The sequence below is a fragment of the Malus sylvestris genome, chromosome 9, assembly GCF_916048215.2.
Source record: "Malus sylvestris chromosome 9, drMalSylv7.2, whole genome shotgun sequence".
Taxonomy (NCBI): Eukaryota; Viridiplantae; Streptophyta; class Magnoliopsida; order Rosales; family Rosaceae; genus Malus; species Malus sylvestris.
The window spans coordinates 2066229-2087190 of record NC_062268.1 but is presented as its reverse complement, the minus strand read 5'-3'; the positions used below and the strand labels follow the sequence as shown (position 1 = coordinate 2087190).

At 38.6% G+C, this 20962-nt stretch overlaps 3 protein-coding genes and 1 pseudogene across 3 annotated transcripts; 2 read left to right on the top strand and 2 right to left on the bottom strand.

Moving 5' to 3' along the window:
- The first annotated feature begins 1464 nt into the window (after nucleotides 1-1464).
- On the top strand, nucleotides 1465-4312 carry LOC126583549 (peptidyl-prolyl cis-trans isomerase CYP38, chloroplastic-like). The gene is made up of 7 exons (XM_050247963.1): nucleotides 1465-1833; nucleotides 2111-2404; nucleotides 2499-2698; nucleotides 3176-3411; nucleotides 3521-3663; nucleotides 3767-3838; nucleotides 3923-4312. The coding sequence occupies exons 1-7, from the start codon at nucleotides 1672-1674 to the stop codon at nucleotides 4148-4150; spliced, it is 1335 nt and encodes a 444-aa protein (XP_050103920.1). The 5' UTR covers nucleotides 1465-1671; the 3' UTR covers nucleotides 4151-4312.
- A 7-nt stretch (nucleotides 4313-4319) lies between these two features.
- LOC126583553 (serine/threonine-protein kinase STY13-like) lies at nucleotides 4320-8430 on the bottom strand. The gene is made up of 6 exons (XM_050247973.1): nucleotides 7848-8430; nucleotides 6624-6745; nucleotides 6077-6273; nucleotides 5720-5894; nucleotides 4842-4976; nucleotides 4320-4742 (listed from the first exon to the last, which is right to left on the bottom strand). Exons 1-6 carry the CDS (start codon nucleotides 8137-8139, stop codon nucleotides 4536-4538), a joined length of 1128 nt encoding a protein of 375 aa, XP_050103930.1. The 5' UTR covers nucleotides 8140-8430; the 3' UTR covers nucleotides 4320-4535.
- A 2722-nt stretch (nucleotides 8431-11152) lies between these two features.
- Nucleotides 11153-15905, bottom strand: LOC126583548 (uncharacterized). The gene is made up of 19 exons (XM_050247962.1): nucleotides 15524-15905; nucleotides 15136-15173; nucleotides 15028-15050; nucleotides 14645-14751; nucleotides 14499-14550; nucleotides 14337-14421; nucleotides 14077-14167; nucleotides 13861-13899; nucleotides 13687-13754; nucleotides 13506-13568; nucleotides 13165-13220; nucleotides 13010-13083; nucleotides 12837-12929; nucleotides 12648-12749; nucleotides 12469-12549; nucleotides 12279-12370; nucleotides 12131-12146; nucleotides 11699-11809; nucleotides 11153-11598 (listed from the first exon to the last, which is right to left on the bottom strand). The coding sequence occupies exons 1-19, from the start codon at nucleotides 15641-15643 to the stop codon at nucleotides 11491-11493; spliced, it is 1419 nt and encodes a 472-aa protein (XP_050103919.1). The 5' UTR covers nucleotides 15644-15905; the 3' UTR covers nucleotides 11153-11490.
- Nucleotides 15906-16824: 919 nt separating this feature from the next.
- LOC126583561 (photosystem I assembly factor PSA3, chloroplastic-like) lies at nucleotides 16825-20929 on the top strand (annotated as a pseudogene).
- The last annotated feature ends 33 nt before the right edge of the window (nucleotides 20930-20962 follow it).

Below are 20962 nucleotides of genomic sequence, written 5' to 3'. Positions count from 1 at the left end.
ATATCCACCATTGTGCTTAAGAGATTTTGTCCGTGAGATTAATATAACTAGGTTCATTTTTTAGGACTAATCTAGAGTATATACCAAGTAGCACCATCATTTATCATTCAATCTCACACGTTAAAAAAACATCAATTCTCTCTCTCTCTCTCTCTCTCTCTCTCTCTCTCTCTCTCTCTCTATAGATCTGCTGCATGCAAGGGTAGTATTGGTTGGAGTGCTTTTGTTGTCCAGTTACTTCAATGGTAAGGTAAGAGACTAAATGGGAGGGGTATCTTTTGACTAGAAGTGGATTAGAACTTTAGGGGAGGTCCAATTGTCCCCCAGTGTAATGATATGAGAGAGAGAGAGAGAGAGAGAGAGGGAATGGAAAGCTACGAATTCAAAAAAGGAGGAGGGCACCAGGCACCTGAGAAAGAACAATGCTTTTAAGATATGTGTCTGTGCGTGTATGGTCGATAGTGGCCATCGATAGTACCCATCATCAACATAAAGTAGAACAAATACAATGCTCCTCTCTCTCTCTCTCTCTCTCTCTCTCTCTCTACAAGTGCATACTATATGTCACATCCATTTATCCATCTTCCAAAGCCTTTGTCTTTGCAATCGATGGCTTTGGCGGGTCTCAATATAGAATATGTCTTGTAATTGAGTGTATATAATATCGTCCGTCTCATTAAATGAGTATGAAATAAAAACAAAAGTGTATACAACTCAATGATATCATAGATACTCTCCCTTAGTGGGTAAACTTGTCAGACATGTTAATTTTTGTCATTAATCTTCTTCAATTCATTCGATTCGACAACTAAAAATTGATAGATGTGTGTAAGAAGTGAAAATAAGTGTGTGGATAGCACTACCGTTCTGCAATTCAGTTGGTTAATGCATCTGTGAGCAGTCTTACTTTAATGGGCTGAAGGTAGCCCATAAGTGATGGATTGATGTGCATCTTTGGTATTGTTATTCTTGTAGATTTATAAAGGCCCACAAAATCTAACCATCTGTCTTACTTTGATGGGCCGAAGTTTGCATCTATCCAATAGGCTCGCCCATGATGCCACAGAACTCTAGGAATGTTGACACCCACTGTATTTCAGTCCTCCACGACTTTTCGATGATCTGGTTCTATGTAAATTAATGTTGAAAAATATTTTAGAAATCAAATCTTAGTAAAAGTATAAGTTAATTTGATAAAAAAAAAATACGCTTCACGTAAGAAGCACATAACTATTTCCTTCACCAATTCATCAAAGTTGAGTTTTAGAGGTCAAAACAAAACCATGGTCAAAAATCGACAGGCAAGAAACTTGACAAATATGCTTTTTTGCTGCCAATTCATCACGTAAAAAACATCTATTAAACACTTAGATACTATGTATTTTTCAAATATTTCCATCAACACTCCAAGTGAAAAATCAAGAGTTTCAAGACTCAAAATCCAAGAGTTGCAAGTATCTTATCCAGAGGGTGCGGACTGAGGATGATGATGACCCAATCACCGTGTGCCACGGTGCCACAAATCTACCATTATTTGGTTATGAGTGAGAGAGAGAGAGAGAGAGAGAGAGAGACAGAGAGAGACAGAGCAGCAAGTCTGCGGCAAAACCAACCCCAACTCACCAATCACCTTATCCAAATTATTAGAATCCTGCAAATTGTCAGACTCCAATGGCTGCCCTCCTCTCCTGCCACTACTCTGCTGCTTCTCCAGCTTCCTCCTCCTCCAAATTCTTCAGCGGCCACCGCACTCCCTTCTCAATTCCCCACAACCACCTTGCAACCCGCCGTTCTTCCCCACGCTCTGTCCAATGCCAGATCCACAACCAACAGGTGCCATTTTTTGTTTAAATTTTCAGCATTTTTATTCAATCAAATTCTTGGCAATTAATATATTTTTTACACTATTAGAATGTACAAACCGTATAGAATATTGGGTACTTTGTTAAGTTCGAATCTTTTCAGAAAGCTGTGACATTTTTCTGCAAAAGTTGATTGTACATAGAACCCATTAAGCATCTTCACTTGTTTATGCTGAAAGGGAAGATCTTTTGCTGAAATATGTTGATTGTATATAGAATCCACTAAGCATTTTCATTTGTTACAGCAGAAAGGGAAGTCATTCTCCATCAAGGAGTGCGCGATTTCGATAGCATTGGCGGTGGGATTAGTAACAGGAGTTCCTGCATTGGATTGGACTAGCAATGCCTTTGCGGCGGCTAATCCAGCGGTGCCTGATGTGTCTGTACTGATCTCTGGACCGCCGATAAAGGACCCGGGGGCATTGCTGAGATACGCTCTGCCTATTGATAATAAAGCTATCAGGGAAGTACAGAAACCGCTTGAAGATATCACTGAGAGTCTCAAGGTAGCTGGGGTCAGAGCACTCGATTCTGTTGAGAGGGTAATTCATCAAACAATTTCTTTCATTGCCTTCATTGTGTTTATGTATGAGGAACTTAGATAGATGGTGACTGAGACTTTGAGTTGGGATGCAGAATTTGAGGCAGGCATCTCGAGCTCTGACGCAGGGGAAGTCTTTAATTGTATCTGGATTAGCTGAATCGAAGAAGGAACACGGAGTTGAATTGCTTACCAAGCTGGAAGCTGGAATGAATGAGCTTCAACAGATTGTGGAGGATAGAGATAGAGATGCAGTAGCAGCAAAACAGAAGGAGCTGCTTCAATATGTCGGGGGGTGAGTATTTCGCAGAAAAATTTACTTGTGCCATGGTGAAGAATTTTGGCTTTTTAATTTCGTCACGCTTATTGATCTGCATGAACAGAAAACGCCTCTTATGAAATATCGGAGTGGCTGTAAGAAGCTAAAACTGTGTGAGTATAAGATAGTAAGTAGAGGTATTGAATTTCAAAATGCATTCTCTCTGTTGGAAAAAAACTGCAAAGTTGCGGTTGTAGGAATTTTCGTGTTTATGAGTGAGACAATGCGCGATAGAAAGACCATTAGTAAAACTGAGACTAAATCAGCCGGCATTGTTTGCGGTAGATACTAGAAAAAACAACTGCTATGACCCCTAGTGTCGATTAGAGCTAGAGCTGAAAAGACGTTGAAGTGTGCGAGGATTGTCAGTTATAAGTATAATATGCGTATCCTCATATATGCCCTTGTCATTGACTGCAGCTGAGATCTTCCTGGGGCATTGGGTTTCTGCAGTGTTGAAGAGGATATGGTGGACGGATTCCCTTACGAAGTGCCTGAAGAATACCAGAGCATGCCTCTGTTGAAGGGGAGAGCGACGGTGGATATGAAGGTCAAGGTTAAGGACAATCCCAGCCTTACTGATTGTGTCTTCCGTATTGTTCTTGATGGTTACAACGCCCCTGTGACTGCCGGGAACTTTGTAGACTTGGTGGAACGACACTTCTACGATGGCATGGAAATCCAAAGAGGTAACATCTCATAGTAAATATGCACTCTTATGCATTTCAAGTTTATGTTTACTAGTTCATCTGACCTCAAAACTTCAAAATTTCGACTTGGCTTTGCTTTTCGTTGCAGCGGATGGTTTTGTCGTACAAACTGGTGATCCTGAAGGACCTGCAGAGGGTTTCATAGATCCAAGTACAGAGAAAACCAGGACAATACCATTAGAAATCATGGTCGAGGGAGAGAAAGTACCTTTTTATGGAGCAACTTTGGAAGTAAGCTTCTCACACCTTACCAGAACTTAATGCAAAAAACCTACTATAATCTGTGTTTGCTTATACTGCGTAGACATTGATTGTGAAATTCGTATTCTGACAGGAGCTCGGGCTATACAAGACACAAACAAAGCTTCCGTTTAATGCGTTCGGAACAATGGCTATGGCGAGAGATGTAAGATCAACGTCGCGGTTCATCTTTTCTCGTTTGATCGATTCAGAAGTTAGAGATTAAATGGTTTTCAAATTTTGTTGGCAGGAATTTGAGGACAATTCTGCTTCCAGCCAAGTGTTCTGGCTGCTCAAGGAAAGTGAGCTAACTCCAAGCAATTCCAATATTTTGGATGGGAGGTATGCAGTGTTTGGATATGTAACAGAGAACGAAGACTTCTTGGCAGATTTGAAAGTTGGTGATGTTATTGAATCAATCCAAGTAGTTTCTGGCCTGGAAAATCTTGCCAATCCAAGCTATAAGATTGCTGGATAGTGACTATTCTGTACTACTTCGCAATTTAATTCGGGGATCCGGCAGTCGCACTCCGGGATCCGGCGGTGACCGTCGTATTGTTTTGAGAGAATTTGTACCATTTGTTTGGAGAATAATGTATTCACTTGGTGTTTTCTATATGAACATTAGTCAATCTGGTCCTGTGCTGTGCTGTGCTTGGGAAATTAGCATAAAGAAACGAAAGCTTCACAAAGTTTATAGTCCAACAAGCAACTGATGTTGCAGAGCACATATTAAACCTACAGCCTCCACACTTTTGTATTCACTTCTCTCAATCTATTCAATTCAATCTAATACAAATTGAATTTCCAGAACGGACACGTTCCTTTCGCGTCTCTCGCTTGCCGGACGAGGAGCAAATCTTTCAAGGTCCGCGGTACTTGAGGAAACAGAAACAACCCTGCGGCTGGTCCCCGGGGATCATACCTCCACCTTTAGATGTGTCAATGGCCTCCAACATGGCCACCACCTCGTCCATCTCAGGCCGCTTGTCAGGGCTAGCGTCCCAACATCGCTTCATCACATTTGCAAGAGCACTTGGGCAACAACGAGGTATCTCTGGCCTCAGATTCTGTAGTTTCATATAGAAATATGATTTTTCTTTTAGCAAACAACTTTGACGCAATAATTTATCTCGTGGATTGTAAGAAATCTTATGGATTTTATCTACCTGGCGGACAACGGCTGATGTCACTTCCGAAAAGCTGAGATCAGGATACGGCATGTCACAACAGTATATTTCCCACAAGCAGATTCCAAAACTGTACACATCACATTTTCTGTTATATGGGTGGCCATTTAGAACCTGTTCCATCCCGCCATTGACAAAAAATCAGATACAGAAATACAGAAATATTGAGGAAATAGGAGGAAACCACATAATCTTATGATCTACAAGCAACTCATTGACCATAAACAGATGTTCAATAACAGAAACGAGCAGCATCGGACTAAATAACGCAACTCGTCATTTTTTGTTCATATGAAGATCCATTATATTGGTGTCATGTAAGGTTTGCTGTCCATCACGGCACAGCCAAATAGTGGGAACATCACCGAGATATGTTATGGCACTCCGGGTCCATCTGCAGTGTTGGAAATATTTGAGGCAAAATCATGACGTATAGATGCACATCTTTCTCTATAAGAAATCTACGAAGACCATGACATTTTTTGGAATGAAATTTCTAATTTGAGAACATATTTTCCATCACATAACTATTTTTGCTTATTTACTGATGTAACCTAGTGAAGCGGAGTTTCTATCAGGAATTATTTTGTCGGGATATACATAGCATTACAAATGCATCCAAATACAGCATATAAATAACACAATATAGAGAGAGAAACATCCCAATCTTTATAGGGAAAATTCTTGCACATGTCAGTTCGAACAAAACCCAGCAAGGTAAACACCATGACAGCCTTCTATGATTAACCGACAGGGAGAACTCTGCAGCTTGAAGGCTACAAACCCACACAAGGTTGCATGCATGCAAATAAGGTGCATTACTAAAGATTTAAATTAAAGTTAATCAAAGGGTATACCTCTGGAGCCATGTAACCGAGGGTTCCAGTTTCCCCAGTCATTTCATTAGGATTTGAAGCCTCAACACGAGCAACCCCAAAATCGGCTATTTTTACAGTTCGTGTCTTGTCCAGAAGCATGTTTTCTGTTTTAACATCTCTGTGAACAATCTTCTTCGAATGAAGATAGCACAAACTACAAAAAATACAGAGAATGGCAGTTCAATCCTCACATTAAAGAAATACAAAAACTCTGCACGTTCAAAGAACAAGTTCCATATATAGAAACTAATGTATCTTCTTGGAAGTTGAAAAGGTTTAAATATATCAAAGATCCAAAGAATAAAATAAAATAAAGATGGAGTGCGCGAATATGACCCTCTTGCAAGATCCAATGCCAGTTGGACAACTAGTTTGAATGCCAGCTTCCTTCTGCGGTTCTTTATGAGGTAAGATTTCAGTGCACCGCCAGGACAATATTCAACAACAACACAACAAACATTACTTGGCATGCCAACTTGGCCATTATCTGTTTGTATGTGTAGCTCCGATGATCCCATTGTAGCCCCTATAAACTGCAAAGAAAGATTTGGCATGAATAAGTTATACGGTGTTGACGTAAACAAACCAATTCATATAACAATAAGACTCCAACTGGATCAAGTTTGAGGGCGCTCGACGCCATACTCAGTCAGGCCAAGAAAAAAGCGACATTCCATCTTGAGAACCGACATCCACTTTAAAGTTAATTTTGTTTCGACACAACTATCTTGTATTTATGTTGAATTCTAACACTACAGTAAATTCTGTAGATACATGGTTCTAACTAAGAGGTTAAGTATGAGAATGTTTCACTTACGGTTTTCCAATTAAAACGTTATATGAATGCTCACAACATACAAGAGTGAAGACATCGAAATGTTACCTTGGTTACATTAGGGTGCTCAAGCTTATGCCAGACAGCAACTTCTTGAGTAAAAGCTGCTCTTAGTGAAGCTATTTCAGCATCTGATCTATGCCCCTCTTCTCCCCAATCTAGAAGTTTAACTGGACATTGGAAAAAGAGGGAAAGGTAAGAGTTAACGTACAGGTATTTCTATGATTCAGGTTAAATTACACAAACACATCAATGAAGGTTCTCTCGATCCTAAACAGCCACATCAACAGTTTAATAAATATATAACGTCAAACATAATAAGACAATTATCATATAAAGTATCTCCTACTGATCCAAGCCTAATTATGGTCTTCACCATAGAGTAATTTGGACTATTTCTATTTCTTGGTTGAATTACTTTGAACGAGAGTCTCACGAATGCTAAGATGACAACTCATCTGGCAGATTAGTAGCTCGCCTGTTGAGTCAATAATCTTCCTATGCACAGCTTGTGTCTCCAAGTGAGAAGTTAAAAAAGTGCACAACTTTATTAAATTAAGATGCAAAGGTTCTTTTTAATAGGAAAAAGTGCAATTACTACAGCTAACTACCAGCTGCTCTCCCAATCCGTGAATCACGGACATTGTGCTGCAAAAGAGACACTTCCCCTCTGTTGTAGCTAATCAAATTCAGGATATTAAGACAAAGAACAACAACAAAATATCAGAAGCCTTCAAGAAATCCCTGCGCGCATTGGAGAATAACGGTAGAGATTCAAGTAACTAGCTTAAGCAAAAGTTGTAGAGAAGCCTGAAACTTCTATGACACCGTTGAAACGGAGACCAAACGAGCAAGTTCAGGTGCTTCTCAAACAAAGCGCTGTGCTTCCAAAAGCACTTCCATTTCATTTATGAGCCAAAAACCAGTAGGTTTTTAATTCATTGCATTCAAAAGGCTAGCTTGACATTGTTAAAAATTTCATTGGCCCTCAAACCCGAAAGACTCGATCTCAATCAGTCATACTATAAACAAACTAAAACATCCTGCCTTAAATACAAACCAATATCAACGTCACTAAGCTTCAAAACAACGGCGTCCATGACGTCCAAAGAAGCAATCTCACACATGCATGTATATATCGAAATGATGAGTTTTTCCAGGAAATATCAAATTTTGATAAACGGGTATTGATTTTCATCAAATGGGCACAATCAGAACCCAAACAAAATATAAAAATTCCATTAAAAAAGAAGCGTGGCAAAAGAGCAGTACCGGCGACGTCTTGGCCGTCGTACATGCCACGGTGAACCGCGCCGAAAGTGCCACGAGCTATAGCGCCCTTGACGACGAGCTTGGAGGGATCAATCTCCCACTCTTGCCTTCTGGGAGTGTTGCTCCTCGACGCCGCCACTGCCTCTTCGTCTTCCTCCGGCTTCTTGTTCTTCTCCATCGTACATGCCCTGCTGAGGTGCCGCTGCAGCTGCTCGTCCAAGCTCTTCAGATCTATCTGATCCGCCCTCAAATACCCGCCTCCGCCTCCGCCGCCGTCGCTCTTCTCCTTCATTTTTTTTCACGGTCTGGTGTCAGAAAGTGAAGAAAGCTCGCTGTTTTTGGGGTAGTCAGTCAGTCACTGTTTCGAAAGTTGTCTGCTTCTTGTGAGGATGTTGCAGAAGGAGGAGGAGGAGAAGGGTTATAAATGGTGTCACCAAGATCAAGCAGTAGTAGTGTTACTCTGTTGCTTCTCTCGCCATCATCCATGTGGGCACATGGATTTTGCCTGAGGACGACGTGTGTTTCTGACCCACCTCACTCTCTCGCCCACTTTTTCCCTCTCTCTCTCTCTCCACTCTTTTCTTCTAATGCTTTGTGTCCTTCAACGTAATACATCATTTACCTCATCTTCTATAAAGATGTGATTTGGGATGTGCTATCCACACACCTCAAATTACTTTCCACACACCCCTTGTTAATTTATGTCTGTTGATCTTCTTCAATTCATCCGATCCGACGGCCGAAAATTAGAAGGGTGTGTGAGAAGTAAAATGGGGTGTGTGGATATCACATCCCATGTGATTTTTGTAAATTTTAGGTCGAGATGTCTGACTATGACAACTCTTACATTTTATGGAGGAGCGTAAGTTTAGATGAGTTCAGGTAAAATTAAAAAGAAACATTGAAGTTCTAATGTTTCGGTGAAATATGTCATATGGATTACATGGTCAAGTTATTGAACGCAAAATTTTCTCTTATCTTATCTTAAAAAGATCGATTCTGATCTATCTTGTTCGTGAGAGATTCCTAAATATAATCGCATACGTGTTTAGAGCTGTTTATAAAAGAAATATATCTCCAGCTACACATCAAACTCCCTCCCAAACCATGCTATAATATGTGGATTTATGTGAAAGTTTTATTAGTAAGTGAATACTAATTTGGTTTATAAAAGCATGTTTAAGTGATTATTCTAAATAGTGTGGTTTAGTATTCTTCGTATACTTGGTAGCATTTTTTGTTTTTTTTCGGTGTGTTGGGAACACGGTCTAGTACATTCAGTATCATAATTCAATTATCTAACCACTTATATTATGATACTTGTTGTACCATGCCTTGATCTTGACACACTGACACACTGAAAATTTTCTATTTGCTTAAAATTATACATCATAGGCTAAGCCAATGACAGAAAAAACACATTTTAAAGGCATATGGTGCTAAGCCAAAAGACATACGTAAAAGGCGTATGGTGCCCTAATAATCCCCACCATACAACCATCAATTCCTTTGTTTGTTGAGAATTTTAACGAAAAGTCCGAAGTACTGTTTATTTTAACAAAAAACCATATTTGTATACTAAAAAGTCAAACCTGATCCTATTCACTTTACCCTTTATTTTGTCCTTATCGTTAAAACTCAAAGTTTTCAAACATTTTTTTTTAGTTTTTCTTTGTTTGTTTTACTTCTCCATTTATACAAAAAAAGGGTATGGTCTTGTGGTGGGAGTGTGGAATCCCAAATTAAAATATTACCTCTCAAATTTGGTTAGGGTTGGCAAAGATTTTATATATATAAATAAGGTTTTTTTGTTGAGTGGAAGAAAAGAGGATTTTGGTTGTGTGGTCCAGACTCCCGGCAATGTCTATGCCAAATTGGGGATGTTCTGTTGCATGGTTGGGAACATATTTGGTTCATACTTGGAAGGTTTGGTTTCTCGGTTTTGTTTTGGTCAAGGTTTGGTTTATCATTGAGAGTACTTTGAATCATGACCAAAAATAAAGGGCCTTTAGCAATAGTGGACATTATCATGTTAGAATTTGACCTAATGAGATAATGAGCAACTTATTATTCGTTCTCAAGCGGAGTGTTACGATCAGTCGTTAACGTGCACAGATTGATTTAGTTATCTCTACTTTATAGATCGACAAGCGTGAATGATCTTGATTAACCCAATTAGTCCTAGAATTACTTTGTTCTCAAACTACAGCCACTCCCCTCCTTTTGGTCCAACCCTCAATGCTTGGTAGTAGAAATGTCTAACCACGTTATTTGTAAAGTATCTATTATGTTGGTCTCATCCAACTTCACACAGTCTCATTCAGTATGAGAGCTACCCTACCAAATATCTTCCCTAGTAAGACAACCATGCACTCAACGAAGAATTCTTAAACTTTATTAACTTTCTTCAGGATAATAGTAGCAGATAACCGGGCCTTGATAACCAAAAAAATTGGGTTATCAGGGCATATCTGTTAAAAAAAAGTAGAGTAGTAGCAGATTACCCGGTGAAAAGACCTTATCTTTGGCTCAATGAAAACAAAACAGTAATTCAGAGTTAACCTTTTCCATGAACATCAACACAAAACATGTGACAGTCTTCACTTTTTGACTTAATTGGGCAACAAAAGCAGCAGAGACTGGTATTTTAGTCGGTCAAGGGGTTCACGGGAGGAGACAGACTTCTTAAGATAATAAGAGAAAAGGCCCGTGATATTCAAGCACCCTGCCGACGAAAGGTTCCATCCCAACCCTAAAATGTTCAGATTTTTCTCTGCATTTAAACAACGGCGGGAATTTGTTTTTTTTTTTTTTAACGAAAAATCATATTTTAACACTATAAAGTTAATCCTGATACTATTCGCTTTACCCTTTATTTTGTTTTTATCGTTAAAACTCAAAATTTTCAAGTCATTATTAATTTTCTTTTTTAGGTAGTGCTATTCACACACCCCTTTTTACCTCCCACACACCCTTGTTAAACTTTGACCATTGATCTTCTTCAGTTCATTCAATCCGATGGTCAAAAATTGAGAACGGTGTGTGAGAGATAAAAATAGATATGTGAATAGCACCATCCTTTTTTTTTTGTCAAACGATAAATTTTGTTAGATTAGTCATCGACGGAGTTTGAATCCACACCGTCGTGCAAGAGTTCAACACCCTTCCACTATTGTGGTAAAGGACCACTTGCCAACGGCTGTTTGGAAATGCCTCTATAGGGGCTATAAGCGTTTTCTAACTATGATTGCTAGAAGCACCAAAATAAAAGCACTTCTAACAAAAACACTTACGAACAAAAGTGCTTCTAACATAAGAGGTCCCAAACAGACCCTAAATCATTCCCGTGACATAAATACTTCAGAAAGATAATTATAAGATTATAAATACACTTCATGCCGACCATCAACACATTTGTCCAAAAGAAAGAGAACTTAGACCTAACACCTTTTAGGAGCTTACAGCTGAGGCCGTTTCACTGATATAAGTGAATAGTATACAAAAGTTGCACCTTGTAGTGTGGTATATTCCCAGTCGACTAATTGATAACGGCCATACCTATACAAAAAATATCCAAAGTGATCCAAGTCTGAATTCCGGCTTACTAGATAACGGCGTAATCATATAAATGGCGGCGCCTCCATCATGCTAAGATACGACGCTTCTTTTTCTCTGGTGTTGCATGTATCTGTGCCTTGATCCCGTATGTTTTTAGCTGAAAGTTCTCAAAAGCCTCAGAGATTGCTCCGACCTGTACATTGTGTTGGAGAATATGAATATGTTTAGTCAAAGACGGTAAGGGAGAAGATAAAACCAGTGATCAAACTGTGGTAATGTTTAATTTGACAGACCAGCTCAGGCTTTTTGGAGTACACACGCACTATCATATCTTGATATGATGTCGGCAGCAAGTGACTAATACGATCATCGCTTATGGTGAATTTTTCATGACTATTGTAATCCTGAACAGATACAGCAAACTTGTTTTCAGTGACGCACCAAAGAGCAACCATAGAAAAGAACTGAATTTTCACCTATCTGCATCCTACACAAATTTTGGTTCTTCCTGACTCGGTAAAGATGTGTCATTTAACAAGTTTCAATTCCACAAGTCTGAAATAGTCTACATTCCTTTCATTTTCAACGAGTCTCAAATTGTTTCTCTTTTCGTTTCATTTCTATCGGCTCTCCGATATCAAAATTAATGACTATTTCATCTGAATTATGTATCCATATAAAAGGTTTAGATACAAAAGACTACTGCATGGGTTTAAGAGACGTACCTGGAAAAAGCTGATACTGGAAGAGGTACATGCATTAATAAGAGAAAAAAGGGTCATTTGATGCTTAATAACAGTTGCACCGAAATATAGAACCAATGGCCTTTTAAAGGACATTCTCATCGAACCAAAAAAAGGAGACCATCCTCACCTTTCAAGAGGATTATGTCTCCCACGAGTCAAATCAATCCTGACATTGCTAACAGTGACATCCTCCTCTTTCAATGTCACTCCTCCATTTTTCTGTGAAAAAAGTAACATGGCGTTAGTAGTGAGACAATTTTTAGCAATGAAGAGACTTACACGCACGCACTGAAATGGAAAGGACTGGTTGTCGCAACCTGAGAACAAACAATATCTTGAGCGGTGACATTTTTGAAATGCTCCATTTTTTCCTTGGGTACAGAATACTCGTTGCAAAACTGCCACCAAACATTATCAAACCACAATAGAGACCCATAAGTAAACTTTCTCAGATTATTCACGGCGTTCAGAAAAGTGGTGACCAGCAAAAACTTACCTGATAAAGATTTCTCCTCCTAATGCGTAGGATTAAGTCCCTAGCTTCCTTTAGTTCTTCGTTTGGAGCTGTCTCAATAGTTCTAATTATGGTGTCATCTAACTGCATTTGAATCATTTCAAGCATAGCATTCTAAGAATCAGGGCAACAATAAAAACAAAATAAAATGTAGTAAAATGCTCCTGATACCTTCCAGTATTGAGAGGGATCCTCAATGCGTGACGCAATGTCAAGAAAATCATTTGCTTTCACTAGGGCATCAACCACCATAAGCTCTATGGCCTACAAAAGTAGTTTTTTGTCAGATTCAAACACTGAACTCATCTGTGCTGGGGATGCTCAAGAAACTATTTAGTCTATACCTTTACTTTCGGATGTGTATAAACTGTTCGATACAAATCAGCACGGGTAGCAAATAACTTGTGGACGGTAAGATCTAGAAATTTAGGCAACCATTAGCATGTAGAAACCCAAAATACAAAACTAATCTGATAAATGAATTTGACAAAATACTAACAATCTTTGGCACGATAGCATATTTCATCATCCAGAACCCGCATTGTCTCCATTAATCTGCAAGAGGGGGAAAATATACGATGATAGAACAGATCACCAATAATCACCCATGTATTCATCTTTCCTTCACTTGATAAGCAGCCGTAAAACGAATTTGTTTCAGCTTAGTTGTTGCTAGTAAAGTAGTCCTACCTGAAAGGTCTTAGCTAGTTTCTAGTTGGTGGATTTCTTATCCGCTTGTAATTCCTTCTATTATTTAAAAAACAAAATGCTATTGTTTCTTTAAAAAAAAATAAAGAATAATAAGATGCATCAAAGTGAACTTTAAGATCAGAAAGAAACCTTTGATACTCAAAGTTCAATCCCAGCCCACAATTGCGGCAGTCACGAAGAATATAATCAAACCTATTAATGATAAACATCTCCATAGCATTAGATTCCAGAATGAAAGTTACATAAACATGCATTAAAATGAAGTACAAATGAGTAATACCACAGCAAAAAATCCTTGAGTCTCACTTACTTGTCCACATCAATTCCATTACGGCCATTTGCAACAATTTCATACAAAAAAGGCTTCTCCCTTGAGCTCTAATAAAAGTTTAAAAGAACATAGAGAAAGGTCGGATCAAATAAAATGACAACCAAATCTAAAATACATAAATATTATACTAATGCTGATTTTGAAGAATCTTACCTTAGGCACTGCAAATTCTGAGCTGGCCAGTATCATCTCCTGCCAACCGGGAAAAAAATTATCAACCATGGGAACAGAAAACCTAATTTATATCTTGCCAGAACTCGAGTACGGTTTAAAGTTCATTGTGTAATAAAGTCTGGAGCTGGCTAGAGAGAGAACTTCAAATAATATAATGCATCCGTAATAAGTCCTATCGGGCAATAGATTACTAACCTTAACTCTTTTAACCATCTCAGAGTCGATATCAATATGATGCTGATTAACAATGTGGTCAACCATCTTCGCTGACATATGTTCATGTGACCTAATACACAGAATTTTCACCATATCAAGGAGACAGAAACTTCTAAAGCATACGTTTCATGTGTAGGTTTTTTTTTCTTTTTCTTCCAACTCTTTTTGTGATAGGAAACAAAATCTCATAGAGAGGGCATTCAACCATAAAAGAAAGTGTAAAAGGATGTAAAACATACCAATGGGAACCACTCCGAACCTGGGGAAGAAACTCACGTTCAAACAAGTGACTGAAGGGCCCATGGCCAACATCATGCAGAAGTCCTATAAATTAAAAGAAAAAAACAGAATTATCAGATGACACAACAAAGGCACAATACATTAGAAAAAAATATAATCACCTGCAATTTTTACTGTCTGGATATCAAATCGGTCAATATCCAGCTCCGAACCCTGTAAAGATGCAAGCATAAATGAAAATTTTCGAAAACTTTTGACATTATATGTATTTACCAGTCCTCAAACATATTAGACTACAGATTTCTACCTGGTAAATTTTAAGCCTCTGTGCAGCTTCACCAGCAAGCCAATAGACACCAAGCGAATGCTCAAACCTGGAATGTGTGGCCCCTGGATAAACCATGTGTGTCATTCCTGAAATGTCGACACAATGACATACAGAACTTCAATTACATAATGCCAACACTCCAAAACGTTACTCAATACGAGAACAATTTAAACATATCATATTCTAATCAAAAAATTCTGAAGTCACATCCACATTGAATCGTCCATCTTAAGCAAAAACTAAAATGAAACCTTGGATTGCAAAACTGTCCACGGATATCAACTACTTCAACTTTTTACAATGAAAAGGTTTAAACTCATTGTTAAAGAATATACTATAATCGAACGGTGCATAAAACTCACCGAGTTGCTTCAACTCCCGAAGCCTGAAATGCCATGAAATCATTAAATTCACAGCAAACAACAAACACATATTTCATTCGACTTAGTACTACACAAATTCCAACTTACCTCTGAAACTCCTCGGTATCGATAAACTTCAACGAAAGCTGCAACCATAAAAAACACAGTAAAAACACTTCATTCAACATAAATTTCAAAACTTTAACAACAATGCGTCAATGCCATCAAAATTACCCCTTTTCCATCCATAACTCAAAAAACAGTAAACAATTACCCATTTTCCATACAAAACACGGTAAAAAACACTTGGCCATTCATAAATTTCAAAACTTTAACAACAATGGCAAACAAAAATTACTCTTTTTCAATTTACAAGTCAAAAAATCAAAAACCCATTAGTTGTAAACGAAAATACAACTGCATGCGCCAAAAAAGGTACAAAAATTACTAGCAAAAAGCCCAGTAAAAAACTCAATGGGGCATCAGAGAGAGTTACCGCGTCGAGGTAAATGTTGCCATGGACACTGTCGTGCACGTGCTTCGAGAGACGGACGTCTTGAGAGGAGGCGAAGCTGTATATCGGCGAAAAAACACGGTCGTTGTTGTACGCCCCCATGGCTTGCAGTAGCAGTGATGGATTTCGCAGACACAGAGAAATCGGTGCGGAAGCAGAGAAATAAGGTCGGAGATAGAAGAAAGAAACGTACTTTACAGTTAATCACATCCGATTAGCGATAAAGACGAGATAATTACAAACTTAAATTCCGAGAAATTAGGACAGGGATATGGAGAGACAAAAACGAGAAGGGAACAGGGCGAGGGTCGGCGGGAGAGGCCAGGTGGGAGGGTGTGTGGTGCCGCAAAATCCTCACACTTGTTTATTAATGTGGGATTAAGGGCCTGGTTTGGTATTTCAGTTAAAAAAAGAGAGGCTGATTCTACTTTGTTACGAGAATAAATTTATTTTTACTGTTTCACATTTTTAATTTTTTTGTATTTATTAAAAACTTTAAAAATAAGTTGTTTTTAAAGGTTTATCAATCATCTTTTTTAGCTCAGTTTTTTTTTTTATACCTACTTTTTATAAAAGAAGCTTCAGTACCAAATCAGTACGAAGTATGTATTTTGTTTTCGACAAAAAAAGAAAGAAAGAAAGAATGTTTTTTGTTTTTTTTTTCTTTAATTTTTAATTCTAGGACTAGTTTGGTTTGCGGTGAATCATTGAGGTGGGTACTCGAATTCACTGAGAGAGCAATTTACATGGATTGAAATATGAAGTGAGTTGTGGTGGGTGACAGTTGGTTGTTAATCCACTAACTTGATTATAAATAGAAAGATTTCGTCGAACTGTACAACAAACTCCGACGGTGTCGGTTGGAATTAGAGAGCGATGCGTTTAGTGATGTTTAAAATATTTATATAGGTGGTAATATTGATATACAAATTTACAAAAATACTGATAGATGTATTGATATCAATAACAATATCAATTGCCTTAGACGGAAAATATGAAAATTTGTAATGGGGAAGGCATATCAACTCATTCGGATTTAGTCGAAATTAGATAAAAATTTCTCAATAAAAAATCAAATGTTTGAAATTTGTCAGCAAAATTTATGTAATGAATCAGTAAGAATCTTCAATATTCATTGATTTCTTTAATTTTTGAATATTTCAAAAAAAAAAATCATTAATTTCGTGGATATTTTAAACATTGAATGGTCGACCATCTCTAGTGAAACTATGCAGCTTGGCCCAATCTTAGATACGAAGAAAGATGAGACTGATGGGCCTTTTCCATGGGGTCAAACCACACTTCTTAACGGGCCGCACTCAAATTATCGGATAAGATAACGTATATAAACGAGAGGCCGATCCAGCACCAACGAGATTAACTTCCATTTCTGCAACCATGGTGGTTGTGTCATCCACTTCCTTTTCAATCAAATCCAACTTCACTCCCCAGCTCTCCACCGTCGTAAACCACCACCTCAGCAACCCTTCCGACCACCCCATTTCGCCTTTTCTGCTATACCTCGGCCAAATCTATGGGGACCCCACGAGACACAAGAATTCCAAAGCTCCAAGCTCAAGTGGATTCTTCTCTGTTAAAGCTTACATGGACAATCCAAATTCCATCCCCAGCTTCGCTAGCAAGGTCATCGGCTCGCTCCCAGTTGTCGGGTTGATAGCGAGGATTCTCAGCGACGAAGGCAGCCTCGGCGGAGACACGGTTGATTTCGCAAAGTTTCGGAGGCGGGTGGGGAAGAAGTGCACTACTGATGATTCTAGAGCTTTTTATGAGTTCCAAGTTCGACGAGGCCGGGTAAAGATCAAATCTTTAGCCTGTTTAGAAATGCTTATTTAAAAAGCACTTTTGCTCACATCAAATTTTTTTAATAAAATTGCAAGTGTTTACCAGAAAAGCACTAGGAAGTGTCTGTTGAATTAGTGGCCAAGTGGCCAACTTTCGGCTAATAAACAATCAATAATATAAACAAAAGGGAGGTGGACAACATCATGTGTCTTTGGTGAAAAGAAAATGATGATGTCTGTTGAGGAATGATTATTCCTTTTGCTTTTTTCAAAGGTAGAGAATTCGGTTTTTGTGCTGCCTTTGGTAAAGAGAGAAACCGAGGGAGAGTTGAAAAAGAAGTAGAAAACATAGAGCATTTTTTTATTGCAGTTGCAGAGAGCAGCAGAGCATCAGAGCAAAGAAGAAGGGGTGCCGCATCGCCATTGGAAGAGGGCTCATCTTTGTTGTTGTAATAGTTTTGAACTTTATTGGTTGTATTGGGGTTTTTGGTTGTGAGCTTGCCAAAACTTTGTAAACTCCTATTTGGTTGATAGTGGATTATTGAGTGAGTTCCTACTGCTCCAAGGACGTACTCCAGTTATACTGACTGTTGAGGAGCCTCGTTAAAATCTTGGTGTCTTTTATATTTTGTTCTTGCATTCCATTTGATATATTTCCTGTGTGTTAGTTTGAGTTGGTTCCAATTGGTTTGGTGTCATTCTAGCACAACAATTGGTATCAGAGCACTGGTTGCTCTTGGGTACTGTCTAGTTGCCAAAGATGTCAGATGGGCAAGATGAGAATCCTTTTGGAAGAAGCTTCGGGTTTGCAAGAACTACGGTACAAAATGCAAAGTTCGAAGTGAAAAATTTTGATGGCACAAACAACTTCAGGATGTGGCAATGTGAGGTCAAAGATGTGTTGGCTCAACAATATCTACTTGCCGCTTTGGGAGAGAAGCCGGAAGCTATGTCAAAGCTGGAATGAGAGAAATTAAATTTGTGGGCTTGCTATTCAATTCGGTTGTGCCTTGCAAAAACTCAGAAGTATTTTGTGATGCGATAGACATTAGTAAGTGTGTTGTGGCAAAAATTGGAAGACAAGTATATGACGAAGAGTGCAAAGAACCGTCTACACTTGAAGAAAAAGCTCTACCGCTTCCAATACAAAGAATGTGCAAAAATGATTAGACTCCTTGATACTTTTAATAAGTTGATTGCCGACTTATTAAATTTAGATGAGGATATTAAGGATGAAGATAAAGCCTTAATATTGTTGAATTCCTTGCCGGACTCTTATGAGCATTTTATTACCACTATTATACATGGTAAAGAAACTGTGAAATTTGAAGATGTGTCAAATGTCTTGATGAATTATGAAATGAGGCATAGAGATAAAAATCATGATAGTACCTCTGAAGCTTTATTTGTTAGAGGTAGATCATCGGAGATGAGATCATCTTCTAGTAGGAAAAAATCACACTCTCGACTTAGAGGAAACTCTAAAGGTAGAAAAACCTTGGAAATGGATGAATGTGCCTTTTGTCGTAATAAGGGCCATTGGAAGAAAGATTGTCCTAGACTGATGACCAAAGAAAAAGAAGGTTATGAAGCCAATGTTGCTGAGGTTGAAACAGACTTTTTTTATTTTGCTTTAACCACTTCCTCATCATTTGATTGTGCTACTAAGTGGGCGTTGAATACGGGTTGTACTCATTATATGACTCCTCACAAGGATTAGTTTTCAAGCTTGAAAGAGTTTGATGGTGGTATTGTGCTTATGGGAGATGACAATCCTTGTACAACAAAAGGGATTGGTACAATTCATTTGTAGTTGTTTGATGGCATGGTTAAAGAGTTGATAGGTGTTCGGTATGTACCGAATTTAAAGAAAAATCTTATTTCTTTGGGCATTTTAAACTCCAAGGGTTTCATGTTTCATTCAGGTGGGCAGACATTGAAAGTTACTTATGGTGCACTTGTTGTGATGAAAGCTTCTCGATGTGGTCATTTGTATCTATTGCAAGGAAGCACCGTGATGGGTGAAGCGTCTGTAGTCTCAGAAAATATGGGCACATCTGATTCAGATACTACTAAACTATGGCATATGAGATTAGGCCATGCCGGTGAGAAAGCTCTACAAGGGCTTGTGAAAAAAGGTCTTCTAAAAGGTGTCACGACTTGTAAGCTTGATTTCTCGAGCATTGTGTCTTGGGAAAGCAAACTAGAGTGAAGTTTGGTACTGCAGTACATCAGACGAAGAACATTCTTGATTATGTGCATTCGGATGTTTAGGGTCCTACAAAGACTCCCTCTTGAGTGGTAGACATTGGTTCATGGCCTTTGTAATAGTTTTGAGCTTTGTATAGAGAGGAAATTATTCATTATATTTCTCTTTATTTGTTTCTTTGGTGTGTGAGAGTTATTGGTTGTATTGGGGTTTTGGGTTGTGAGCTTACCAAAACTTTGTAAACTCACATTTGGTTGATAATAGATTATTGGGTGAGCTACTACTGCTCCGAGGACGTACTCCAGTTACACTGACTATTGAGAAACCTCGTTAAAATCTTGTTGTCTTTTATATTTTGTTCTTGCATTTCATTTGATATATTTCATGTGGGTTAGCTTGAGTTGGCTCCAATTGGTTTGGTGCTATCCTAGCAAAACAGTGTCTCATGAATAAACACTTGCCAATACTTCTGTAAAAATGCTCTTCTTGACCCATAAGCACTCCCAAGTTTTCTGCGAGTGCTTTGGGTTGGCAAAAAGCACATTTTACGGAGGTACCTTTTGAGAAGGAATTTGGAAAAACGGATGAGTTTTGAGTTGGATTTTGTTGTTTTGTGTAGGCAGGGGATCCTCTGTATGTTCTAATGTGCTGTTGGGTAGCAGCCATTGGTGCCGGTCTTCTGAAATCCGAGATTTAGAAGGGGCGGCGAGGCTGCGTGTTTCAAATGATAGCGAATTCGAAGAGCAGAAATTCATTTCCTTGATCAACGAGGCAAAAGAGGTTGGTTTGGTTGGTCCAAAGTTTTTGATCATTTACTTCTTGTGCGTGGCTGAAATTTTGTTCATGGTTCTAACTAAAAACGATGTATGAAAAATGCAGAGATGGGCGAAACTAAAGGCGCCTACGCCGACTATCCCAATGGAGATTCGGGTTGAGAAAGCCCTTGAAGGCATTTACCTCTGTTGCTTTGAGAAGGATCCGATAGAAGAAGAAGATGAGAGACTTCTAAATGTAATGCTTAGGGCTGTTTATCCATCCGTTATCATTAACGAAAGGCACAGAAAGTAGCCGAAGGCAGTACTGACGGCAGTGTTCGAGAGCCAAAGCCCCTGTCGAAAGAAGCTGTTCAAATGCAGATGAAGGACCTCCAGTTCCTTCAACAAAACCGAGATAGAGACACTTGATCGAAGTGCTTCTCCTCACTCGTAACTCGTAAACATGGATTCGCAGTTTTTGTTTCAAAGTTTGAATGATCGTGTAAGTTTACGAAACAGCTAATTAGCAAAAAACCTTCATATCGACCCTCTACTTGCATACTTCCGAATCCCGGCCAAGAAACGAACATACAGCGTTAACTTATCAACCGAAGATTTGCCATCCAACTGCATACTTTCGTTAGTAGGGGATAGA

Excerpts from the sequence above, each read along its gene's own strand:
- LOC126583549 (XM_050247963.1), top strand. The coding sequence starts at position 1,672 with ATGGCTGCCCTCCTCTCCTGCCACTACTCTGCTGCTTCTCCAGCTTCC. Across the intron at positions 2,405-2,498 it reads CACTCGATTCTGTTGAGAGG|AATTTGAGGCAGGCATCTCG; the intron begins GTAATTCATCAA and ends GTTGGGATGCAG. Across the intron at positions 2,699-3,175 it reads CTGCTTCAATATGTCGGGGG|TGTTGAAGAGGATATGGTGG; the intron begins GTGAGTATTTCG and ends GGGTTTCTGCAG.
- LOC126583553 (XM_050247973.1), bottom strand. The coding sequence starts at position 8,139 with ATGAAGGAGAAGAGCGACGGCGGCGGAGGCGGAGGCGGGTATTTGAGG. Across the intron at positions 6,746-7,847 it reads CGACGGCCAAGACGTCGCCG|TTAAACTTCTAGATTGGGGA; the intron begins GTACTGCTCTTT and ends TCCAATGTCCAG. Across the intron at positions 6,274-6,623 it reads AGCACCCTAATGTAACCAAG|TTTATAGGGGCTACAATGGG; the intron begins GTAACATTTCGA and ends CTTTCTTTGCAG.
- LOC126583548 (XM_050247962.1), bottom strand. The coding sequence starts at position 15,643 with ATGGGGGCGTACAACAACGACCGTGTTTTTTCGCCGATATACAGCTTC. Across the intron at positions 13,569-13,686 it reads AATGGAATTGATGTGGACAA|GTTTGATTATATTCTTCGTG; the intron begins GTAAGTGAGACT and ends TATCATTAATAG. Across the intron at positions 11,599-11,698 it reads ACTCCAAAAAGCCTGAGCTG|GTCGGAGCAATCTCTGAGGC; the intron begins GTCTGTCAAATT and ends CACAATGTACAG.